This window comes from Fulmarus glacialis, unplaced genomic scaffold (assembly GCF_000690835.1).
Source record: "Fulmarus glacialis isolate BGI_N327 unplaced genomic scaffold, ASM69083v1 scaffold43736, whole genome shotgun sequence".
Lineage (NCBI taxonomy): Eukaryota > Metazoa > Chordata > Aves > Procellariiformes > Procellariidae > Fulmarus > Fulmarus glacialis.
In genome coordinates this window covers 26,650-53,995 of record NW_009218338.1, presented here as the reverse complement: position 1 = coordinate 53,995, position 27,346 = coordinate 26,650, and the positions used below count along the sequence as shown (strand labels likewise).

Here is a 27,346-nt window from a genome sequence, read left to right as displayed (position 1 = left end):
TCATCTGCCTGTTAAATAGGACCATTTCTTCCTCACTACCTAATGGAATTAAGTACATTTTGGCCTTTTTTTATGTCTGCTCTCATTCAGATGTTTTCTGCATCTAAGTGGCTTTAAAGTAATTTTTTTTTTTTAATTTCTCAAGCCCCAGGTACTTTGCTTTTCTCAAATTTGAGTCATGAATTGGACTCCTGTATAGATTTAAAGATGTTTTCCCTGCACCTCATGCTGCAGGTAATCGGCATTGTTGAAAAACAAATACAAAGCCCGAACGGATAGTCTAAAATCATTTCCTAGAGAAGAGAGCCCCTGCTGCTTCAGTCACATCAAAGATATAGTGGCTGGTGTGCTCACAAATTGCTGACAATAAGTGGGGAGCTGTTTATTAGCCGGAGCGGTGCTGCAGATATCATTGAGAAAAATACAAACCAGAGTTGCACCCAGTACCTCAGGCTGTCAGGCAGGTATTCTTTCACAAATCATACCTTATTTTCTTGTCTCCAGGAAATTTTGTACAACACCTTAAGAATTTTTCATCTGCAGAAATGCAATATGTTTAAGAAACCGAAGACAACTCTTTTCCAGCCACTGCATCACTAAACAGCAGATCTACTGGCACCTGCTAGAAGACAAAAAGCTGCCCGTGATGTAAACTCAACCTGTAATGATTTCTAAGCAGGGATATGAGAATCCAGATCCTACAGCAGCTGTGATCTGCAGTAACTATTATTCTGGTAATTTCAAACACTGAACGAACTGCAGTGAGCTTAAACAGATTCATGTGACTGATGTCCCACATAACGCTCTAAAGAAGACCTATTGGGAAATGCTTTTACAGCAGCTATGTTGATGGCACACCTCGCAGGACAAACAAGGCATTACAAAACTGGCCTCCACAAGGAGCCCGCACAATTTATTTAATCAAAACATAGAGATGTAAGACATTTTTCAGTACACAGGGAACACAGGTGTCACAGAACAGAGCACTGCAGTATCTAGTATTTATGCAACGGATTGATCCTAAGTGTATCTTGCAACCTCATTTAGGTTTTATACTCTCTATATAATACAAGACAAAAAGTTTCTTAAGAACAGGATTCACAAAACCCAAGCCAGAGAGGAAATCAGATAAATTAGCCAGTATCAATATTGAGAAAAAGGCGTTAGCTATTATTTTTCGAATCTTCCTGAAAGCTTCTGAGATTCAACACTTACAACTCAGAGTCTTTATTTACCTCCTCTCCACCCCAATCCTCCCCAAAACTGCTGAGTCCTTTCTCTACTCACCCTTTGCCCTCTTTGCTCCTGGGGGAGCCAACTTGTCTTCTGATCTAGATAATTTTCCTACTATGCTGTAGGGTATTCTGAGCTAAAAATGCTCTACACTTTCTTGTTGAAGCTGTTCTGCATGGACAAATTAAGTATGCACAGGAGGGGCAAAACAGTAAGACATCATGCATCAGTAACCTACTAACGAGGGTGTTCACCTCTAAGGGGGAAGACTTAAAATCCAGTCTGTGTTTCAGGCAATATTTGACACAAGATACTTAGGAAAAAATAAATATAAATAAATAAAAATAAAAAATCAAATCTCTACCTCCAAGATGACAGACCTAATTGTAGGACAGACTTACCCTCATTTTCTCTCTTTGGCAAAATGAATATTTAGCTACTCCTTAGAGTGCAGAACAGCCCCATTAGGAGACACTCTTCTTGCATTAACTATTATCCACAGTTTGGTTCTTCATGAAGGAAGACACAGGTTCACGTGAAGGAAAGTATGAAAACTAGGCATCACACCTGGTTGGACGAATCACTGAAAACGTATGCGGGGGAGCCTCATAACATATCTCCTCTAGACTCCCTGATGCAGCATTTTATGCATTACAGTATGCTTAGGATACTTTAATACTGGAAATATAAGAGTCCATGAAACGTAGGAGAGGGGACCTTTCGGGACCTATATTCTACATTGGGGCATTTAAATTGGCAGTTGTGTCCTACAGCTTCCTTAGCATGGTGCTTGTTTTGCTAAGGCCAGCATAAAATTCAGAAGATGTTGAAAGGGCTCGTTTGCATTCACAATATTATCAACTCTTTAAATTCTATGAAGTTTTGCATGGAATTTAGTTTGCCACTAGCATGCTTGACATTTCTTCCTGGAAAACTGGATTTATGCTCCAGTATCTCCTCACCTACAGAATCACACAAGCATATGTGTACACGTAGATAACCACGTACACAAAGAGACATAGACATGCATACAAACACATGCACAGACTCACTGTTGACTATTTTTTGGTAGTGTTTTGATTAAATGTAATTCACAATTAAATGCTGCTTTTAGAACAACCTTCCAGGGATTCAGCTGTTCTGCTCAAACCTTCTTCACAGCTGAAGAAGAGACAAAACGTGGGCAGTCTTTTTTATTGAATTAATTTGATTTTTGTCTTTTGTCCCGCCAGCTATCAAAATTGTCAAATAAACCAGCTTTGATTCATAAATAATGGTTCCATTATATTTACTATGCCACCGGTCAGAGTACCTGAAATTTTAATTCACTTGTTCAGCTAAATTTCATCCTCAGTTCACGGCCATAAAATTCTGTATTGACAAACTTTCAAACCAACTTTGACTCTGAGGTATCTAGTCAACATTTTTCTTCTGTGTGGATATTAGTTTATTGAATAAGTGGCATCTGTTTTCCTCCACATCACTAGTGGAGTAGGTATTTCCTTTTGACAGCTTTGCACGATTTATGGGTTTGCATGCTCTGAAGAAAAATAGTACTAAGCAAAAAATTCCAATTCATTACCTCTTAGTACTTAATTAAGTTCATACACATTGCACACTATAGGTGAACCCTGAAATGACTGTGACAGCCACTGAGCAGCAAGTTAGATTATCTTTGGAAGACAGAGAGACTTTTAATTATCTTGACCTCATTTTTCTATCTATGATATTCATAAATTTTCCTTCTATTGTGTTGCCTCCATGAGATGTACCAAACCATTCTGAAAACAAGATTATATCCTTAGCTATTTCCTTTTATCTGCACATTTAGGCACCAAATGTTTTTACAAATAGTGAAGTCAAGCAATGGTTTTTATCAGCTTACTTCACACAGCTGCAGATGAATTATGTCGTACAGGGTCCTCCTAATAATGGTTTGGTTTTGGAAATGATAACAGCTTGATAAAAGAAGAAAGCAGTGTATCTGGCTATCAGTAGATACAGAAATAAAGAGAGCCTGGGCTTTACCTGTCAGGATTCTGCGTACACACATGCATCTGTAAGAGGATCCGCTGGGTGAAAGTCTTAAAGCATTGCCCACATTTCCAAAGATGCCAGTCACTGAACTCAGAATTTAGTTGGCTTGTTGAAGTTGGGCTTGCAAGAACTCGTTGGTTTTTGACACTGATCTGGTTAAATCCTGACTCGATGGACCCAGACTTATCCAGGAGAGAAAAATTTCTGCTACACGGAGTCTGTGGAAATACTATGGATCGCTGAGGAGTGGCAGGGGATAGTTTGCTACTTTTATTAAATGGCTGTAGGGTGTCTTGTCTGGACATGGCCTCCATTACAGTCGAAGGGACATTCACTGGGAGAAAACAAGAAAAGTAAATAAGATCCTTTTTATGCCTTTTTAAAACTAATACAGCGTTGGGAGACACCAAAAAAATACCAACATCCATTTTCTTGACACTAGAATTAAACAACTTTATTTTAACAATGCACAAAAAAATGGGCTTGAATGAGACAGTGATCTGAATGGATGATGCTGATTCTGTGACACTGAAATGAAAACTCATGCAAAGAGGTGTCTGAGACTGAAAGGACTCTGAGAAGCCTGACCTATCCATTTATTGCACAATGGGTTTGTCATCTGAAAGACAATGCTGCTGCACTTGTGATACCCTGACTCTGCATGTTGCAGTCAGCATGTCCAATTGCTGTATCACAGACAAGTATGAATTTTGAGAGCATGGGGGAAAAAATCCTTGCTCAGACACTCCTTGAGATACAACAAGGCTTAAATATCTACCGTAGCAATAGTTCCCTTATCGTCTTAAAGGGCAGCCACTAAGGATATTAGACTATTACATCTCACAAATAGTCACACAGTCAATACAATACAAAGCCAGTGACTTGACCGTGACTTGTATCATAAGGCTAATAACAGTTAGATCACCATGAGACAATGCAAAGTATAGGCAGAGATATCTTTGTGTATCAATTTACCACCTACAAAATAGGAACAAAAATTTTTTCTAGTCCCATGAAGATCTTATGATCATCAATTAACTATGGCTTATGAGGTACTCAGATATTTGAGCAACAAATGCAATACACTGTTCTCACAAAGAAGTGATTTAGTGCTGAATTTGAATGTTTCATGATAAGGAAGGCAGGAGGTCAAACATATAGAAGAAAGTTGAACAGCTGCCTCACTCCTTGAGTACCACCTAGATCATGCAGTGAATGAAGCAAAGTTCCTATGGAAAAATGGGCTGATCTAATGAAAAATTATACCACAATGCAAAAAGAATCATAATTCAGGCCACCTTCTCATGCTTTCTAATTTTGGCACGCTCAACCTCATGAGATAATTTTTTAATGGAGATTTTAAAATTTTTAAGTATGTTGTATGCATATATCTACATCTACATGTTCACATGTTTTGCTACTGTCACAATGTGTTTATATGTATATATCTACATGTACGTATCCACATAGCACCTACTAAACAGGTGATTAGAAAATGCAGCTCTGTTTAGGTAAGTCATGATGATAGATTTCTAAGAGCCAATATGAGAATTAGATTTCAGTTGTGAGCTGGAATCATCCAACATTATTTAATATACAATAAAAATGTAATACAAACTAACATTTCAGTAACACCTTAAATAATGCCAGTTACTTCACAGAGCTATGTTCTAATATCTTCCATCAATCATAATAACTCCAATATTATAATATTACATGCTATTTAATTTACTTAAGTTGAGGTCCTTCCTAGGCTATTCTTTTCTGGAGTATCTGAGGATCTGATTTCTAAGTAGAGTCACACCCATGGGACTGTCTATCACAAGTTTCCAGACATATAATACATTTTCTGTGTCTCTCTCCAGTACAAGGGGCAAATCGTATGCTTTCGTTTTGCCCCAACATTCTCACACAAGAAGCAGATCACTTTTTTTCATTTTAATTGTATTCATAAAAATCCACAGAAGCAATAAGATCAGGATATTAAAGACCTGAGGAATATAGGCAGAGTTTGTACTGGATAAAAATACCCCTGTGCAGCAGATAAGCAGAAGGTCTACTCTGAGGGCTTAAGTGGCACTTAAGTCATATACCAGCCTGCAGCTGGCTCCATGTTCAGAGATGAATTTCACCTACTCATGTCAGTCTCTCTGTGGATGAAACTCTGGTTTCTCTCACAGCAAAATAGCAAGTGACAATATTTAGAGATTTTAACCATAATGCTTTGCTTTTCAAATAAAGATTTTGTAAGCTTCAGCTCATGAAAGAAAAAATAATATTTCTATATTGTACACTGCAGAGCATGAGTTTTATCAGCAAACATTACTGCCAGTAATTAAATTTCTTTTAAACTCTTCTCAAGCCCAACAGATTTGAAAACTCAAGATGAAAAAGGATGGGGTTTTTTTGACAGTTTAATCCCTGCTATCTTGCTGTTTTATTGCTGTGTGGTTCAGTATTTAAGTTGCTATGAGACATGAGTTCATCCTAGCATTGCTGTTTAAGTATCCAAGTACTCGACAAAAAAAATACATCTTATATGTAATTGATTAAGCGTGGCCATCCACAGGGTTACATTAGACCAAAGTCAATCAGGCATCCATATTGGTTTCTTCCACCACGTAGATACACATAGCTGTCAACATGCAAGAGAGGTCTTTGGTGCAAGCTCTAATCAAATTCCACACATAAACAGTGAAATTGAAGGGCATGCTTGGATCACGCATTCCCATTAGAGACAAAGGTATCCAGCACTGGATACTGGATCCAGATCGCACTGGGTCTGTGTTATAAGTTACATACTTAATTTTGTGGCAATTCCTAGCAAACTAAAAGTAAAATATTGAGAAGGGGTAGAAGAATGGATGGAAATGGGGATGGCCAGGATGGAACAGAGGGTCATTGTCATTTCAGGCTACTTATACTCAGTCTGTATTTAAAGAAGCTGGCATTTTTATTTTAACCACAAGGATCTCATCTCTACAGAGTCAGACATAGCTTTTCTTGACATACTCAGTGGTAATAGAATGAAGAATCACTAAGAGAGGCCTCGTGGACCTGCAATGCATTACTGTTTTGGCAAGACAGTCTCTTGTGATCGGTCTGATAACAATGGAGAGGGCCAAGGAAATCAGTTAAGAATAGACTAGGAATGAGTAACTTACAAGGAAGAGTGATTCTACACACTACCAAGCTATGTGAGGCTGCCATGGTGGGAAATCTGCTATTTAATTGCACATACCTGCACACTTCCAAACACCTACCAAATTATGGTAACCATACCATAATTTTCCACAGTTTAAGTGTATCAGCTTCAGGGTTTTATTTTGTACACATCAAGTTTGCCTTAAATATATATCCACTTTCATCTAATATGTCTCAAAATACTCTAGGAATACAGCTAATTAGGTATGAAACAGGAATTCTGACTTACACAGGTAGAAATGCAAGGAAGAACTTACAATTTTCATCTTGTGCAATGCACTGGAGAGGGATTCCAAAGAAAGATGTGTAGCTGTCATTGTACCACACCAACAGCTCGGTGCCCCTGGGGATATCTATACAAGCCCTGTAGAATATATTTGACCTATCAAGAGAAAAAGAAAAAAATGCTTAATTTAGGAATAGAGCATTCTCCTTTTATTATACACAGTATTACAGTAGACATCCATTGTTTTGGAAGCATTTCTGCAGATAACTAAATGAATAACTTATTATTTTAAAACCAAATCTATCATCAGGGAAGGACTTTGTTCCTGTAGCATAGGGCAACAAAGACCTTACAGGCACTTTGTGCCTAGCATATTTTAAACACTAAGATTTTACAAGCACCAAGATTTTATGAAAAGACTGATATTTTCTTGCAACGTCCCTTTTAAAGTGATTTTAGAAATGCTGCATTTTGCTAACACAGTGCAAACATCAGAGTGGTGCACACAGTTCAGTATGTTCAGCCATTTAAACAGCTTTGTATTTGTCATCTAAGCTAAATTTAGGGGTAAACAGGCAACAATTTTTTCATTTGAATAAGTGCTTTTTAGCAAGAGGTTTGAAGTAGCATGATGTGGCCTTTCATTACAGCAATATACCACCAAAAAGAGAGATCTTGGATTGTTGAATAAAATAGACAGGAAAATTTTAAAAAATGGGGTTAATCTGAACATAGACCCACAAATATCTTCCCCTGTATGAAACATGAGGATAACATAGATGATCCTTCAGTAAGTATAAATTAGTGTTACCGTAAATGCGATACCTTATCACATCGCTCTGTGTGAAAAGACTGTGAATATTCCTAGACCACTGAACTGGGAGTTGAGGGGGGGGAAAAGAAAAATCTTAGAGTCTCTACCATAAAATCAAGAGCCTTATCCTGATCTTGTACTGATGTAAATAGCATCAGAGTGATACTTCTACAGTTAACAGATTTACATGGGGGCAAAAAATGTGTAAGATTAGAATCAGGCACAAGATAAAAAAAAAATGTTATCAGTTTGTAGTGGCTTTTCCCTTAGGCTTCATATGGAACAGTAAAACACACTCCTGTGAGATGGATAGAAATTCAATATACACAAGAAGAACACTCCACTCTCGCTGAAGGATTACATACCAAAATGATACAGTCAAAGTACCAAGAAATGACCATTTTTTATAACAGCTTATGTAAGGCAGAAAAACATCTATAGACCAAAAAAAAAAATGTTAGGCCTCAACCGGTTTTCTGAGTGAAGAATTGCTACAAACGTTAGCCTGAAGTTCAAGATAAAAGCGTTTAGGGTTGGTAGGCCTTAAATTTAGGCTTTCTGTAAAGAATTGGCTGTAGCGATGCAATTTGTTCCTTGTATAACACTGCAGACATAAGGAGAATCCTTTACCACATTTTTCATGGCAGTGAGATATGCACTTGTCAACATATTTTGTCACCGCAAAGTGGCTCTTGGCAACAGGATCATAAAGATCAATAAAAAAGTGCAGATTCTCAATATTTTACTAGCAGCTGCAAAAATTTCATTTATCTTGTTATTTTCCTCGCTTACTGCCACCCTGTCTCAGGAGGGCACTGCTAGCTAAGCAGAACGGTTTTCCTACCCTGCTATGAATATCTGACAAAAACTCTCCCCTTTGTGTCTCCCCCTCTCCTCCTCCTCCTCCTCCTCCTCCTTTTCTCCCTCTCTTTCTTCCCAGAGCTGCGCATTTCATTAATTCTTTCCACTGTGACATTAAAATGAAAATCAGAGCCACGCTATAAATTACCAGCATCTCCTAACTTGAGAAAAATTGAGTCTACTTTGTACTTCACCCTTGTAACATTTCATCTCTCAGTTTGGCTTCCCTTAACATAAACACAGCAGCCCGGCAAATGAATGTGCTAAAACCAAATGACACACTTTGCCGCTGAAAGAGCAGAACTGTTTTTGAGCAATGGGTGGTCTGTGAGGCTTGGAGTAGGCAGGGAAAAAAAAGTGTAAGCGTACACCGTCCCTTACAAGCGTGCAGAGCTTCCAAAACTCGCAGAAATCTCTGCATGCTGAAGTACATCAAAGGGATTTTTCCCTTTTTGGATAATATTTCCTTTGCTGACATGTATTTAGTATTGTGGTTGGATGACTCATAAAGATAGCTTCATGGCGTCCCAACGCAGTTGAAGCAGAACACATGCCAACAAACATTATTGTCAGCCTCAAAATAAAAACAAAACGTTCAGCTAAGGGTCAATCAATCAAGAGCACTTTGAAGAAAATTCCATTTAGATATTACAAATCATAACAGAATGAATTTAAACCAGCTGACTTTCTGTGAGGAGGACGTCCATGTACAATAAAAATTAGGCCGGTTTTTCGGTGTCCAACTTTTCTATTTTCTTACACTTGGATGCAGTCATTGGTGATGGATGCCAGTTTTTTAAATTGTGTTTTTGTAGTTCATTTTATAAAGATCTGAAGTAATCAAAAACAGATCAACAGAGGGAACTCTAAGTAAAAACTCCATCATGAAAGGAGAGTTGTAAAATCCACTTAATATTGACAGATGTGTAATGACTTTCTCATGCTTACTTTTCATTTAGGTTTGTCATCTATATATATGTACGCATATATATTTTTTCTTATTTTTTTATATATATATGTGCATGCACACACCACCACACTGAGAAATAGTTCACAAGATAGCTACAAAAATACTCTTTCATCACAGCAATCTTTATTCATTATCCAGTGTGTTTATTTAAAATCCAATGGGATTTTAGCTATAGATATCAGATATTTAAGGGTATAATAAAAGATTTGTAATGTATAAATAGGATTGTTATTTTTTTAACTGCGGCATTATTTAGTCAACTGGCCAGAGAATAAAAAAGCTGAAAATGCAATTGAACAACTTTACCATTGTTAAATTGGAACCCTATGGGATAATCAAACTTTATATATATTTCATTTTAGCTTGCTTTTGTATGTTTTATTTTTAATTTTAAAGGTACTTTAAATAAGTTTAAGATTCTTCCTGAAGAAAAGAAACTCTGCTCTCTAAAGCGACTAGCCAAATCGGGATTGCTCACTGCGACTGGCAAGCCCAGGGCATGCTTTGATGTGCTTCCTACTACATTTAATAAGGCCAAGCAGTTGCTTCTGATTCTGAGGCAAAAGGTTTGTTTATAGCTGAGATCATGTATTTATGTAATGCATTGTCTGGGTTTTCTGATTCTGTTTGTGAGTACAAAGTGAAATGCACCATAATTTCCTTACATTTTTCTTCACATTTTGACCTTCTCTAGCCAGTGACGTAAGAGGTACAAGCACTAACAATCTTGGCTAGCAGGTGCACTCAACATATAAGCTTTAGGTGTATATGTGTCTCATGACTGACTCTCAGAAAGCCTTTGAGTTCAAAACTCCTCTCCTGCCATTTTTCCCCTTCCTCTAGCACATGCATCTTTGTTAAAGGCAGAAGATTGCTTGTGTTGGCTTGCTTCTGATCAGACTGTTTGAAAACCTGCAGAGGGCTCTGTGCAGTGTGGTGGTCACACGAGTGACACAGGGCTGTACTTGTCCCCAGGAGCTCCAGGTCTAGCATGCTTACTACAATGGCCTCAGCTCAGGGCAACCAAAGTTAAACCCATCCTCACTACACTCTGCAGCTTTTGTATTGCCCCGAATGAGCACATTCACGAAAGCCCTGCTACTGTCTTTGCAACCAGAGGCAATAGTATTGGTGACAGGTACAGTCTGACTTTTCACTGAAAACACCTTAATTTTGTTGCTATGAGTAAATCAAAATGTACTTTACCTGTACTGAACCACTGTTAGGTTCTGTTCCCCGCAGTGCCTTGCACATCGGATATACCTCATCCAGCTTGACTTACTGGGTTCTCCACCATCAATAAAGTGCTGCAATGTCCCATCTTGGTCATATATCTGGGGGAGATGTCACAAGGTCAAGTAGTTAGAACAAATCATCAGCAATCATTTTCACTGCTTTGCTGGTGTCTCTCTGTGCCTTTTCCAGGAATTTATTGCCATGAGATTTGACATTGCGTACTGATGCTCTTGGAAATCTACATGGAACAGCAAAAAAGTATTTTGGGGGATGCAAGTTTATCATGTTTCTTTTATCAAGCCAATCTTTTTGTATTAAACATATTTGTGGTGTCTCAAAGATGTGACCATGTTTCCCAAAGAATATTTAACCTATTTTGACAGGCTGGCCTTAAACAATGAACTGCCAAATAAACAAGAAAATCTGGATGTAAAGCCTGCATTGAAATAGCTGGAACATCTGAGCAAGGGGCAGTAGTAATCCCTAAACAAGTATCCCTTCCTTCACATCTCAGTTGCAGCAAGAGCATGTATTTCAGCAACCTCACAAGATACATTAGGGAGTTGTAAGATTCATAATACCAAAACAAATGAGACTAGAAAGAAAAAGAGAGATGAAGATGCCTTTAGAAGCTCCCTTGAGACATATGATTTTTTTAAGTAGTAAATAAGAAATCAGTCCTGAGGGAATCATGGTTTTCCTAAACATGACATCCCTGCTAAGGACATGAGAATCAGTTAGGGTAATTTTAAAAAAAAGACTGTATTATGTCTCTGTTCAGAGGGATGCTCCCTCTGAACTCAAACAATAAAATTGCTCTGGAGGCTCTGAAATGAAAAGATACATGTTTCATGCACACCTGCCCTTCTGATTTCTTGAAAAATGTTATCTAGGAAGTGTTAATCCTAGTAAAAGCACGTGGTCTCACAAGATTTTTACCTGTTATGCAATTACTTTGTTAAACTTCAGAAATGCATCTGAACAATTAGGTGCTTATCTGAAGCAAACTTTATCTTCAGATCTTTTGCCCCTCCACAGACGCCATCTGCTTTAATAATCCTACCCCAAAAATGTTAACCTTTTTGAAACTGTATGAGCCCAAATTGATGTCTTCTTGAAAGTACTAATTCTGCTAACTAAAGAGGAAGCACATTTATTATGTTGAATTGAACACTTCTTACAGCAAGAAAACTAACAATCTTGCATTTCTATTTCAATATCAAGAGAATAATCTCAGAAATTATGTGACTATATTCAATATTTCTGATTTATTAAAAGAGTGTTTCCTACAATGCACACAAAAACATACACAGGAATCAGAATCTAGTTCTTTACTCCATGAGAGTCTCAAATTCAGGAGCCAGCCTTGCTTTTGCTTTTGACCAAGAGGGACTGGGAATAATCAGGAGCAATATATCCATTGCTAGAGCATGACAGACAAGGAAATCAAGTGTCTACAGAGATCCTTATAATTTGTTCCCGAGTGCCTGTGACAAGGACCAGGTGGAACCTGACCAGATGCTCCTGGGTTGGAGAAGCCAGATGCTAGCCCAACGTGCACTGAATGTGGTGGAATAAAGTCAGAGGAATCAGGAGGAGTTCTCAGAGGCAAACAAATACTCCAATACCAGGGATTTTGTTTATTTTTTTATATGGTAGCTTGTTGATTATCAGCAAGGACCTATTCTTATGTAAACATATTAATGTATATTGAATATATGAGCAAATTATGCTAAGCAATAAAAATCTGTGATGGAAATGGAAAAGTTTTACAGGAAATCAGCCTACAAAAAGGAAGAGAAGGAAAAATTAATGACTAGCAGTGCTTGGCTGGGACCATTTTGGCAATATCTATCCAAACAGTCTCAGCACAGTGTATATTATCTATTCATTTACATGGTGCTTACTAACACAACAATATATGGCTTAACATGAGGCAAAAACAATTCCCATAAATAAAGAGCTGATAGCTTCCTAATCCCCAGATGATAGGAAACAGGAAAGACAAAGAACACTGCCATAATTGGTACTGACAGCCATATCTGGACACACAGGGACCTACTCAGAACTTTGTGTATATGAACAGTCATGAGCTGACATGAGAAATAAAAACCTGACATGAAAATGGAGGACTGGATCTTTCTCAGGCCTTGGTCTGGAGTAGGAAGGACTGCTCTACAAGCAAGACTAAATATTTTCAAATGCTTTACTCTTGCAAGTACTGATGCATTGGTGACACCACGCTCTTTTCCTAGGGGGATATTACTGACATTGCAAATAAAGCTGCATAGTCAGAATCCATCCCACAGCATTCTTAGCCCTGTTCTTACAGGAATGAAAACCCAGCTGTAAGGAAGCAGAAACCCTAATCTTAGAAGGGAAGTAACAACATGGCATCGTATCTGTTTATTTGTCAAATTGCATAATACAGGTTAAAATCTGAAAAAAACCTTCACTGATATGGTTATTATTATTCATATTACCATCACCAGTTCTTAGTCATTTTACAACTGCCTAAATCTAGCAACCACTATATAATTGCCTGAAGAAATCATCACGAGGGAGCAAACCATGACCTGCCATAAGAGAGGAAAAGCAAACCTGTAGTGTAAGTTGTGAACCCAGACATTATAGCAAACTATATGGATATACATATTCGCCTGCATCTGTATTACACATGCATATGTACTTAAACATTCATAGTATCTATTAAAAAAACTACTGCAGAATCCTGTAATGAACTGATTTTACTGAAAATCTTTGACTACCTCACTAGGTCACTACATCCATCTACGCTGGCATAACTTTTAACACATTGCAAGAGCCTCATGGCAAAATAAAATACCATTTCTCCAACTCCCTATGAAGAATGCATGTATTTTTTTCTCTATCTCACAACAGTCATTGATCTAAGTGGCGGAAACAAAATTGATTATTTCATTTTTCTACTGTCATTACACTTGGAAGTGTTACCTAAACTGCTCGCTGGATCTTTTCCCTCTTCTGACCCAAAGTACTTGTTAGCTGTTGTTTTTCTGAGTTTTGACGGGGTTTTTTTGCTTTTGCTTTAAATGTTTCAAAGCTTTAAGATTTCTTTTTTATAATCTGTTCCAATTTTGAGGAGTGCACTAGACTACTGGCAGAGACCAGAGTTTGACAGAAGAGGACGGCACTCACCTTCTCATTTGACATGCCTTGTGTTCCTCCTTAGTAGTTCCCATATAATTAATTAACCTTCTTAATTGGTAATTTACCGGTACGTTACATATCAAGAGACTCAGAATGTGAAGCATATTATTATTCTATGAATTTCATCTTTTGACTTCAGAATACAACAGAAACAGCTTCATTTTCCAAGAAAGTAAGTCCAAAGTGTAACCAGCACAATCCAAGTCTTCTCGTTTCCATTTTTTGTATTCCTTTCCTTATAAACACCAGTTTATTCAGTAATCAAGACATAAATACAGACAGGCATGAGGTATATGATGAAATTTCTTACAGGGTGCCACTGATGTTCCTCGTGACCTACACGTGCATTCCAACTGGGAAATATGGGAAAAAGCAGGTAGGATGCCAGTGTACTGATACTGGTCAGGTTCATCTTGTAATGGCATGCAAATATAAACTAAATATGAAGGACTGGATTTATGACTTGTTGGATTGGTTATTGATAATTATTTGGAGGCTGTAGATACTGAAATTGATGCTAGCAACACATAATGGTGATAATAATATCATTTCTAAAGCACACAGCGTCTCATATAAGTGATGCTCTAAAATCTATGAATGACCATTACTGAGGAAAATAAACAGCAGTTGCTGGAACATCTGTCACATCTGGCAACATACCAAGTCTAGGTAGGACACGTAAGATTTTAGTAGTATAGCAGATAAGGCAGAGCACTAAAGAGCCTTCTGAGAACCCTCAATTACTTCAGAACTGACATAGTCAGTATTGCTCACTTGGATAGATGGGGGCAAATGTAATTTCAACACTAAAGACTGTTGTGCCAGTTTCTGGTATAGATGCCCCAGAATTTTAGAATAAAGTAGCCCAAATGTAATAGCACTGCTGCAGAGAAAGCCAAGCTATGAAGCAATTAAAAACAATTTCACAGAAGAGACAGGGAGGGCAAAATCGGTTAGTTCGTTGGAGATCTTTCCTTTGTATCTGTTGCTTTCCTTTGTTCTCTTTCCATGGCCTGCTAAAGGCTTGTGTCTTGAAATTCTGCCTGCATTTTATTTTTCCATTTAGTCAAATAAAAAAGGTATTAGCATACAATTTAATTGACCTCTTATTTTCCTTGCAGGCAGAGGGAGAAAAGACTGGTCCCAAAAGTGGAATTTTTCTTTGCATGTACATTTGTATTGTAAAAGTAGCTATTAGAATCATTTTTTACGTTGTGAGACATCAAAAGAGATGTGAAGAAAACCACAAAACATGCAAGAATTAATTCTTACTATTAGTAGAGAATCTTGCTTTTTGCTGTTCACTGTTATTCTCATCGACATCACATGCATAGGTCATAGGATTTTCAAATCACTCAGCACAAGAAGTGTGCCTTCTCCTCCCACAAGAAGTTCTACCCTTGACTTCAGTGGGAAGAGCCAAGATAGCAAGGAGTACTTTTGATGAGTACATATACATTTCATAAATCATCAACCATGCCATTAAAAACCATGGATGTACTCTAAACTACTGGAAATAGAGAGAAAAATATTGTTGAAACAGACTGACGTGTCAGATATGGTAGCATCCATTCAAGTTACATTCTTTCTATAACAGTGTATGCACCTACAAACCACAGAAACACTGAAAGCTTCTTCCTTCACTGACTTGGACATCAAAACTGAATAATCTCTACACTAGGCAAATCTCGCTACTGTGAGACCTTGCTTTTCACATAACAACACTAAAGCATCGTCTACAGGTGACTGTATCCTAAACAGAAGTTGAAAACAATGCCAAAAAGAGCAGTGTTTGATAAGCCTGGGTACTTAGCTGACAGTCTGTAAAAGGTGTGTCATTATGGAAGATTACATTCTGAGACTGAACCTATAAAGCCTATTCTTGACACTAGAGAAAGCAGCCTTGCTTGCATCCCTTTATCAGAGCCAGCAAGACCCTGGCACATATGCCTGGCACATAATCTTTCTGATGCATCCTAAATCTCGGAGTCCAGTTTCTTCCACAGGGACCATAACTCTTCTGCCACTCAGGCCGTGTTTCTCTGTCCGTTTGTTCATTTGAATATTTGGAGAAGAAAGTTACAGGCAAAAAGGCCCAGGATTTGTGTGTCTGCTATGGTCCTTTTTGGGCTGGTTCTACTATTTGATTATTTCCTTGGCAGGAAACTGCCATTTCTTTATCTTTTTTTTTTTTTTTTTTTTTTTAATTTGCTTTGCAGCATTGTATTCATCGCCTGGAATAAGCTAGTACCATAAGTAAAGCTGAATACCTGTATGTTTTGATAGATCGGGGGAGAGTGTTCAGTGACATTACTAGTAGAACAGAGCTCTATGGCCATCTTAACAAATGACAAGGAAGGTTAGTTCTTCTATAAAGCAGAAGAAATAGCAGACAGTCACTTTTCTGAATAGCTCTGAGACTCACACAGGTTAAGTGCAGAGTAAAATTCAGTGGTTTGATTTGCCTAAGGCAGTGATTATTGAGCAAAATGCCAATGGGCTCTAGTGCTTATTATGACATGTATACGTTATTTATTTGTTAGCGTTTCTAATCATGTCGAACTGAAAACAAACTGGATTGTATGCATGACTTGATAACTTACTCATTTAGATTGGATTCTGTGTAGTACATAGTGCCTAGCTCCCTTTGAAATCAACACGCTGCCAAAGGACCTCATTATCTAGAAACTTTGAAACATTCAGAAGAAGATGCTGCAGGAACTGAAAGAGAGGAGACAACTGACAAAATTCCCTGGATAGATTACATTTAAGGAGCATAGTTTAGGCTGAAAATCAAACTACAGCTGGGTTCATATTTGATGATAACAACTGTTTGAAGAATGAATGCTTTTAGACTTTAAATGTCTTTAGTATTAGGAGCTAGGCATCTGATTTAGAGGAGGAGGGCCCTTCTGAATATGCATCTTCTCCCTGGTACACACTGAATGAGAAAGTTGTGTAGAAACAATCATGCATTTAGCCATCGCATTTTTCTCCTTTCATTCATTAGCTTGGTGACCAAGTCAGGCAGTTTAGCAAACATTTTAAGAACAACTCTTAGTCTCTCTATATAAAAGAAAATATGAAATATAAAGAAACTCAGCAAACCGCAATGCATGGAAAAGTCTCCAAATATAGCTTAACTAAAAAGAAACACTGATGTTGATAGATAATAATAACATTATATAGTCATATCCGTTACAAAGACCACATCTCAAACATTGAAATACTTTGTAAAAGACATACTATCTTTTATATTATCTATACAGTAGACAGGCAAATTATTCTCAGCCAGTATAAAGAAATGCTTATTCATCACATTGTGATAACTCTGACTTTGATGCCTAATAAACGTTATTGAATCTGTAATAATCAACTACACACATAAAACTGGTATGAAAAAATAGCAGCATACATGTCAGCAACCTCATTTTACTATAAGTGGAAACATTTGGACAGGTTTCCCATTCATCTGTATGGACATTATTTCAGAAAGACGTTATTTATAAATGCTTCTCATATATTCCACTGTTGCTTAATAAGACTAACTGATTTGTTTTGCCACTTAAAATATGTCTTCAGATTCTTTACGGACAGATATCAGAATTAAGAATATAAATATGCTACAGATAACATCTAAGCTTGTTGGCTTATGATGAAATAAGAACACTTTGTTTTTATTATTGTGTAGATAGTGAAAGCCAGTTACTAGTCTTTACATGTATGTGAAATAAATCTATGTCAATAACTAGTTACTTACTTCAAAGTGCTTCTATTTTTTAAATAACTGGATGATATTTTGTTGCCATGTAGAAAATGCAACAGTTCATTTAAAGAATTATTTTTGCTTTTGCAATTTTTGTATTACATGCAAAATGGTGTCAATTTCTTTATACTTTGAATTAGCATCAAGATTTCCAAATGTTTTTAACTGCACTGAAGCATTCTGAATTGCTATAAACTATTAACAGAATAGAAATCTGAAATAAGTGAGCAAGGAGGAAACGTCAGGAGGCTTCACTGGTTAAAATCAGACTAAAATGTTCTCCAACATTTCTTGGCAATAATCTTCCTGGGATGCAACACCTCTGTTGAAATGCACAGAAATATATCCTGACAGCCAACGGTCTTTAACCGCTCACACTATTCAAAGCAATTTTCTACAATTAGCCATATCTGATATAGAGTGTACATCTTGTAATATCTGCTTAATGTTTCTTCTCTTTAATCTAGCAGGCATCATCTAGCAAATTTTATAAACAAGAACACTTGCCAACTAATATTAAAAGCTATTTAGTTTTAATGTTTCTCAAAGGATTATAGCATATGAAACTATAAACATTGTTTTGAACTGTCTGTGCTAGGTGAAAGTCTTCATCTCTCACTTAGACCCCAGTCCAGCAAACACTTACGCACATATTGTAGTCCCATTGATCTCAATGGGACTACTCGTGTGTGAAATCAAGCATCTGTGTGAGCGGTTGGAGGATTGGGGCCTTGTTCCAGAAAGTGTCACGAGAGCAAAGTCCTGCTGATTATGTGGACTTCATTTTTTTTTTTTTTTTTTTAAGTCAAGTCTCGACAGTTTGTTTTGACACTAGCCCATGGAGGTCCTGGATTAGGGAAGAATTACATGTAACACAAACCAGTGTTACTCAACAACAGGGCAAAAAGGAGAAGACAGAGAGCAGAAAAAACACACATGAAGTTGGAAACTTGCACACATGCAAACAGGTCTGTAAAGGACCGGTGCTCTTCCAGTATCTACTGATGTAACATGGCCTCCTCAATGTGTGTTTTTGCACTCTCCTGACAGGTCCAGTTATAGGACAGAAAAAGTGTTGGCACTCGGACCACAGGTCATTCTGTGACGGAGACATTTTTGCTTGGCATTGGTATTTCCACCCTGCCCACTGGACTATGCTCCCGTAGGGCCCTGGTAGCAGAAGACCATGGGGAGGCAACAGACTGAAGTTGTTCTCTGCAGTCTCATTTATGTGGGACACGGAGCACAAAGAACAAAAGTGTTGCCAGTCTAGGCTCAGTATCCAAAGAGACCAGGAAAAAACAAGATTAAAAAGGAAAAGATGGTTTAAAAACAGCAAGGCAAATGATCAAAGCTGAAATAACCCAAACAGAAGACTCTCGCAACAGTTGGCTGGTAGATGCATATCCCAATACCGTGTATCAGGGAGGGAGTTATAAGAAGACTGTAAGGGCCTGATGCTGAAAACCGTCACTCATCTGGGAAGACTCACTGAACTTACTCAGTAATAAAGCTCCTAAGATGATATTCTGAGCCAGGAATCAAGACAGTTATGGTGATCTTTGTTGCCCCTGGTGCCTCTGAAAACATGACTTGTTCCTTTGCAAGGTAATGACATAGCTTTGGCCATTTTCTTGCAGCTTCTCAAAACGTTTAGACATTGCAAAGTGAAATTAAGAAGTGTTTGTTTCACGTTTTTTCATTCTTTTAGAAGCAACCAAGTATTCCAGAGGGGTCCTCTGTCATTCAGCTGAGATGTTCTTTCAGCCTATTTCCATATAGTCAGTACACCCATCCAGTTGGACAAAGAATTAAAAGGGCAAAATAACTAATCACAAACATAATGTGACAGAGGACAGCACTCCAAAGCAGCATGTACAAAAACAAGTTTTGGCAGATTTCATCACTCAGCATCAAGCTAGGCAACGCAGCTGAAACATGTGAGTGGGTACATAGCTCCTAAGGTGACTTACTGATAACTCGGTGACCTTAGAGAAATCACTCAGGACCAAAAGACACTCATAAATGGAAATCATTCTAAATTGCCCTGATTCTAGTATATGAGGAGGAAGGATATTGCAGGGAGAGCAAGGAAGGTCTGTTGTTGAAATATGACTCGGGGCTTACTGTCATAGGTAACTCGGCTACCTTACTACTGACCAAGCGGAAGCTGATGGCACAAGGAGAGAACAGTTTTTGATCCCTCACTCCTGTAATTTCTGTTGAGTACATTTTGAAAACATGGTTCCAAACTGCATTTTCATAGCTTTGTGCATGAAACTTTGTCTATGTGTGAATTATGTATCAATTACCCTTCCAGGAAGGCAGCAAATTTTAGTCTTACAAATCCCAGCCTCAATGCTTAGTGATATTTTTGTACATATTAATGTATGGCACACAGAATATATGGCACAGCTATCATTCTGTACATGAAGCTTTCTAGATTAGGGATTTTGTTTGTTTTCACTTTGGAGCACTTGGGGCTTCTCATTCTTTTCTTTACCTTTAGGACTTTTTAAAGCTCCAACAGCATATCCTCGTAGGCATTTTAAGAACCAGTTTAGAAAGGTATTTATCTTCTCAAGCACAGGGCTGCTAGAGACACTCTCAATCCTGTAGTAAAACTGGCAAAAATCCTTTAGCAAGTTAGACTTAAAACTGCTGCTGAAGTCAATGGGACTCAAGTTCCTACTTACCTGGACACTTTGGAAACCTACATGCCAGTCTGTTTGTTAGGCAGGTAAAAGCAGCTACAATTTGCTCTAACTTTCTAAGCAAGACTTCTTGCCTTGAGACAGGGAATTCTTCTATTTCCTTCGCATGTGCCATGAGAGGCTACGGTCTCATTTGAAGTCAGGGGCATTTCAGGGAATCGTGGAATCACCGAGGTTGGAAGGGATCTCTGGAGATCATCTCATCAGCTCACAAGATAGTAATGACCTCCACCACCTTTACTTTGAAATTTCTGACTCATGGCTCATGGGCATTCTATGAGAAAAAAGGAACTGAAAAAAAAACCTAATTCAGAAATGAGTTACATGTAAAAAAAAATCCTCTGAAATGAAAGCCTGTCCACAAGTAACCTCACTTTCAAGCAATGTCAACGTTGCTTTGTTCTGACAAAAGCACTGCTGCCTAATGTAATGGTTGTGACCCACTGATAAGGGTTTGGCACTGGACTAGGGTGCAAAGCGTTACATTCAGGTGTCTAAACTCAAGTTTCCATTAGTGTTTCTGATGGCCCTGAGTATTCCGCTGAGCCTCCAGTCACTGCTCCAGAAGGCAGGCAGACCTCCCTACGTTCTGTGCTTTACCTGTCAGCCCTATCTGTATGTCTTAGATACATTCCAGGATTTAAAACGGCATTAAGCATCTCAGTTCAGACACTGGAATTGCTCTGCAGATGCCTGGGCTCAGCTCCTGCCCTGAAAAAACTTTGTTACACGACTTACAGCAAGTACTTAAACTCTGTGTCTTGATCCCGTGGCCATAGAGAACAGGGATTCTGATGCTTTTTTTTGTGCACCATTTGTTTATCTTCACTCTGAGTTTGTAAGTAAATATGGGTAGGAACTATCTTTACAGTGTATGTGTAAAACATCTATCTCAGCAGAGCACCCATTTACTACTACAGTACAGACTCACAGATAATTCTTTCAATCCTTTTTGAAACGTCTCATTAAGACTCACCATAAATGAGTAATTTCAGTAAAAATGACATATTTTAGAAAATATACTTTATTCCTTTGTGAGTTTTAAATAATGAGGCACACTAATATTTTTAGTTTGGAATATTTTGGAATGTCTGGAATGTCAAGTTCCCCAGATGATGATTAAAAGGTCAAGTAATAAAGTATACGATAAACTATGCCTGAGATTCCTCATAAAACAAATGAGTAATAGCTGTACAAACTGTGTCACCATGTTTTTATATTGAAAAAATGCCTGTGCTGTAATATTCCTTCAAATTTGTCATATTATAGGATTGTCAGAAAACCTGCATGGTGATGGTTAGTTTGCAACTGCTTCGGGGCTGAAGTCAGTCAAGAAGCAGATGAAAAGGGTGCATCAAGGAGTAGTGCTGGTGTTGCTAGTGGACACATGGTGGAGAATGTGAAATGGATTTTTTTGTTGCCAGAGTGCAGGTCTGGTATTGGTAAGTATCATGTTAAGTTTCTTTGGAAGAGAGTTTGTTTCTGTGAGGATTATAACATTAGATTAGAACATTGCTTGACTCACAATCACAGGAGCCCTCCAGAGCTGTTAAGCATTTGGCATATCTCACTTATCTCTAAGGGTGGCAGGGGCCATCAATACAAAGTGGACCATCAATCAATCTGGGGTCTTCTTCAGACATTGCCTGTCAGCTGATCAGAGGAAGACTTCAGGGAATCAGCTTTCCATTATCAGGATTTGGTCTGTGATCAGAACAAGCCACTGAACCTTTTACTTTTCACTTGGCAAAAACATACACACTGGAAAAAAGTCCTGACAGTTCATTCATTTTGCTCCATCACTGGAGCCAGATGATGTTTGACTGGGGAGACCCACCCTCTTTGATGTTGTGCTCTTTTGAGAGTGCCCTGCTGTGAAAAAAATTTTCTCCTTCCAAATTAAAGAGAAATATTTCTGCGTCCAGCTGTTAAATGTGACGTTTGCCATTTTTCAGTGCATTGGCTTTGTGCCACCTCGCAGGCTGTGTTTCAAGCCTATCTTTTTCCTTTCTCCTTCTCAGCAGCAATATCCACAATGTGTTAGTGTCTCCAACTTCTACATAACATCAACACCAAAAGGGAAAATACAAGTAATACTTCATTGCTCTGAACTAGAGCAGCAATATTTACACACGTTTCTTCTGATTTTTTTAATTAAAGCCAGCAATCATTTTATTGCATGAAATGAAGGATAAAACCCTTAACTACTATCTACCTATGAAAAGTCAACTTCAGTTTCATTCTGATTGCAGTAGGGAAACCATGCCGAAGCAAAGCCTCTGTAGAATACATTTACCAGTTAAATGAGCGTGGATGTTATTAAAACTTGTTTCATGTGTACTGAGTCCACATCAAAAAAATGGCATCCGTTCAGCAGCCCTAGCTCTGTTTAAATTAAGACAAACTTCTCATGAACGCTTGAATAAACATTTAGGTTTAAGTAATCAAGAAAACCTGTATCTTCTCATATTTATTAAGTGTAATTTTTAGAGTTATAAAAACCACTGTCACGAATTGTGTATACTCTAAATAAAGGGTGGACTCAACATTACAATGTTTTGCCTATCTATTGAGGTGGATGAAACACAACAGGTTCCAACTGCTCTTCAGCTCAAGCTTTCCTTCATCCTTTTCATTTCCATATTTACCGACATGGAAAAGGATCAATGTTTGATAGCTTTTGGCAAGCTCATTGTTGCAAACCTATGTTTTGTAATTAATCTCAGGTTATGACCAGCAAATCTGAGTAACTGCTCATGTACTCGTCACATTTTCACACTGTGAAAATTAAAACCTGACTGAGAGCCTCAATGGATAAGAACAGAAGCACTTATTTTGGAAAATTACATGGATGATAATAAAAATTAGGCATTTCCCCTTTAGGTATCCACATTCTAGATTCATGCCAAGAAAAAGAATAGTCCAGAAAGATTTGATCTAGAAATTAGCAGTAAAGCTGTAGCCTGCTCTTCATTTGCACTTCATATAATTCATGAACTCAGTTTTTAAAATTGAAGAATTATACAGATTTACAAATAAATATAAATTAGCCTCTCTCCAAGGGGCTAGCATGGAGCCAAGCTACATTCTGCAAGACTTCAGTCAGTTCTCAGAAACTAGCTAGTATCTAACTAAGACAGTACTGGGACTGGAGACGTCCAAGCAACACAGAGATGGTGACAGAAACAGTGCTGGCAATTCAACAGGAGGCATATTTCCTTGTTCCTGGAATGAATCAAACACTGCCACTCCCAAAATGACATACAACACAGATATGTGCTTTGTGAATGGTTACTTTTGGATCTATGTGTTATGCTGTTCCATGACTGCACAGCACCTTGTTACAAGAATATAATTTGTGCTAGTATGGTTCTTCCCTGTCTTTATTTCTAATTAGATTAAGAATGATTTTTCTTACTATTAATTCCAACTTTCTCTTCTATATCTAGCCAATGTTATTCAAAATTCTCTTGACTTCCCTCTACTCTCCCATCAGCCACTGTCTCATCATGCTCCTTTTTTCTGCCCTGTATTTTATGAAGGCAGCAGAAAAACACCCAAGAATGCCTCATTAGAGTGAAAATCAAGGACTGACTGCAAAGGTTTGTGTTCGTCTTTCTCTATTCCACTCTGCATTTTCCATTTCATCTTTAACAATATGCAGCTTACTTTTATCCTTCCAGCCTTTTGCAACTCTACTCTCTGTGCCAAAATAATTTTAGGTAAAAGGGAATTTTTTTTGTCCCAAACAGTTTTAAGTGAAAATATTTAGATGGCTTATGTAGGCTAACACAGATGCAGCAGTTATATTTCAGAAATCGGAGAGTAGCTTGAGCAGCAAGTGTAGTGGCCTTAAATGTTGACTTTTTTACAAAGGAACTCAAAGCAGATGAATTAGTTAGAAACCAATAGAACCAGTGACTATAATCCATGTTGAAAATTTTAGCAGTAAAATGATTCTTCCAAAATGAGTTTTATTTTTTCCCAATCCTAAATTCTAAAAACAAAGCAAAATAAACTAGTTCTTACTTTGATTATTTTCCCACCATCCTCAAAGTTTAACACAAAGGGGAAATTAATCACTATTTAGCAGAGCTGCATGCAAAATTACTTTACTGAATATAGCCAAAACATCACAATGTTTGTAAAGTAATAACAATAACAAAATGTTTTGGAGGAAGATTTCTTTTTTTAAAGAAGTCATTTGAATTATTTCAAGATTTTATAAACCATAATAAAATGTTTCATTACAAGCTTACTGAGCTTTAAAACTGAAAGCTGGTCTGAACTGAGAAATGAACTTTCTGTTTAGAAAATGTAAGAACAACATGTTTAGATGATTTTGAACAATTTCCCCCAAAGTTTTATTCACTAGAAGTTTTCCTGAAACTGACATTTTTATGCAAACAGTTTCTCAGCATTCTCTGGAAAAAAAATTGGTTTCCTTGGAAAATCCCAACAATTTGTAACTAGTTATCTGTTGTACACCAGTGATAGGCTATTAAAGGCATACATAAAAACAGTCATGGCACCTAAGAGCTTGCAATCTAAAAGACACAGATAAGGCTAAATGAATTGGGAGACCCAGAAAACGTGATGAAAGTATAACCTTTCCCCACTCCTTTCCTGTCTCTTTCTGCCTCATACATAATCACAAAAATTCTCTGCTTAAATACAAAGAGATTAATAGGGAGTGCAACTTCTCAGTTTTCCCGAGCTAAGCAGGAATTGCCCCACTTCCCCTCTGCCAGAAGAGAAAAGCCTTGGGTTTCCCAGTGGGGTACAGAGCTCTACCAGCTCCCTCCTGTTCATGGAGAAAATAAACCCTGAATCTACAGACAAATAAGTTAAAATCCAAGTCCTTTCTTGGCCGGTTAGTATCCCCTGGCTGTCAGTCCATTGGGAAGGTAGGTAACTTTTAAGTCGTGTGCATATATTAGACGATACATTTGAGGGCAAAGGGAAAGGGAAGGCATACTAAAGAACGGGTAGGCGAAGTTAAGCAATGTGGGAAATAAAAGAGTACGTTTGTATATTTTATGTAAGGGGTTCCTCAAGAGGAACATGTTCCTGCCAATAGCAAGCAAATGAGCCCTTGTTCAGCATCTTTTTTACACCTCACAGGCTGCACAAGTACTGTATGGTGCTGACTTTCTTAACTGGCTTGACCACTACTCTTGTAAGACGAGAGAATATTAAAAATAACTGTGTGCCGACTCTTAGCCATACACTCAGATTAACTATTTTCAAAGAATTTAATGAAGCTGTAATAAAAATCAATTTATCCATAGAAAGAAGCACTTCTTGTTCTCAAATGGCAGATTTATGATTTCATGCAAACATGAATGTCCTAGCGCTCACCCTTTTTAATAAGGAGTCTTTTAAAAGACATAAAATATTTGTCCTAATGAAGTAATGGTTTCCTAAGGTTTTGCTTCTTTTCTGTACTGCCTACAGTTTTATGTCTTTGTTGAAATGTGTCACTTCTTAAATTATGATGTTTTCCTAAGTCTACTATATTCTTTTTCTAACCCACACTAAGAAAGCACAATTGTCAGACATTATGTTTTGAGGGCGAACTGACCTCCAACATATTGTGGATAACATAAATTTCATATTTTATAGTTATTTTGAAAACATTCCTAAACTCAAATCCCTTGGTTGCTTAGTATCTTGAACTCACTCCACCTAACAACACTAAACTAAACAGGCCAATGTTTTCAGCCAAAAATCAAAGTAAAAGGTGAGAGGAGAAAATGAAAAAGTACTTTAGCATTAGGGAGTCACTGCTATTACAGAGTCACGGCCAACTTTAGATAAAGACACTGTGCTGAGACGGCCCAAACAGCTGCTGCAATCCCACGACTGTCATCTTAGCCTGTTCAAATTTGTCTAAAAACTCTCCAAGAAACTGGGAGTATGGGAAGAGTGAGACAGGAGAGGTTAATGCACTATGATTCTAGCCTCTGCTGACTCATTCTGTCAAAAAATACTGCAGATCATCCAACAGAATACGATAGTATGTCACTGCGGAAGATTTTGCTTCTTTTTCTCAAAGACTTTTCGTTCTCCAGTAGAGAGCAGAGAAGGATGTGAATTACTCCAGGCTTCAAAGGAAAGACATTTATTTTGTCCAGATAAGTAAATTGTCTAGTAATCCCATGTGGCATCTGGATAGGAAATATATTATACTTACTAGAAAATTGAGCAAATCCTTGGAATCAAGGATGAATAAACAAACTGACTGAGAGGAAAAGACACTTACCAGAGGCTGAATAATGAGGTACATTCAGGAGCATTCCATGATTTAAAGGCTAGTTGCTCAGTGAGCAGGACTAATGAAGCCTGGTTTTAGTATGGATGTGTGTCCTTTGTTCCCAAAACTTTCACTGCTGTAATAATCTCCACTTCTACAGTGATTCCAGTGTATAACACTGATATCTAAATATTTTTCAGTTATTACATATTTAGCATTGCCGCTGATACCACTGGAAATTCAGCACATGGAAGAGCGAAATGTACAGTGGAGTCTCTCACTGAGGATGCAGGATGAGTGGTGTCCTGGGATATCTGGCCTTGTGATGTGTAAATAGAGAAGAGGTATGGTGGTGACAATAAATGCTCACAAAAAACCAGTAACTTTTGCTCGACAGTGAGATATAGATTGCGTCAGTGACCTTTGCTGACCCCCATTAATAACCATCTGCACCTTCAATAATCTTCTCGACAGCATCCCAGAAGCGTATAACTACTTTTAGAAGCCTCATCATGAAATGTGAAGTAGCAAGAAGGTAAAAACTGAAACTGTGCTGGACAGAAAAGTCATGGTGCAGTTTTGCATGCTTAACAAATCTCATGTGTTGGACCAATTGCACAGGCAATAGGTTCAGGTGCAGTTGCTGTTTTCCTGAATCTCTGGAAATTTAAGCTGCTGTATATTTGGAAAAGTATCAGTTATTATGACAATACAGAAAAGAGTGTGCCCTGTATGCTTTTCATATTTGACTTCACCATATATACAGGATATCCTGTATTATATAGAATGTAATCTGGCAGTCCTGAAAGAAGAAAATGACATTTCCTGTTGTCATTTACT

The 27,346-nt window shown here is 37.7% G+C and overlaps 1 protein-coding gene across 1 annotated transcript in view; it reads right to left on the bottom strand.

Moving 5' to 3' along the window:
- Positions 1-27,346, bottom strand: part of PRDM6 (PR domain containing 6) — a 67,393-nt gene that overhangs the window by 13,558 nt on the left and 26,489 nt on the right. Inside the window, exons 3-5 of the mRNA XM_009580010.1 lie at positions 10,552-10,679; positions 6,732-6,856; positions 3,262-3,604 (exon numbers count right to left, since the gene is read on the bottom strand). Coding sequence (XP_009578305.1) covers positions 3,262-3,604; positions 6,732-6,856; positions 10,552-10,679 — 596 coding nt within the window. The remainder of the gene's footprint in view (positions 1-3,261; positions 3,605-6,731; positions 6,857-10,551; positions 10,680-27,346) is intronic.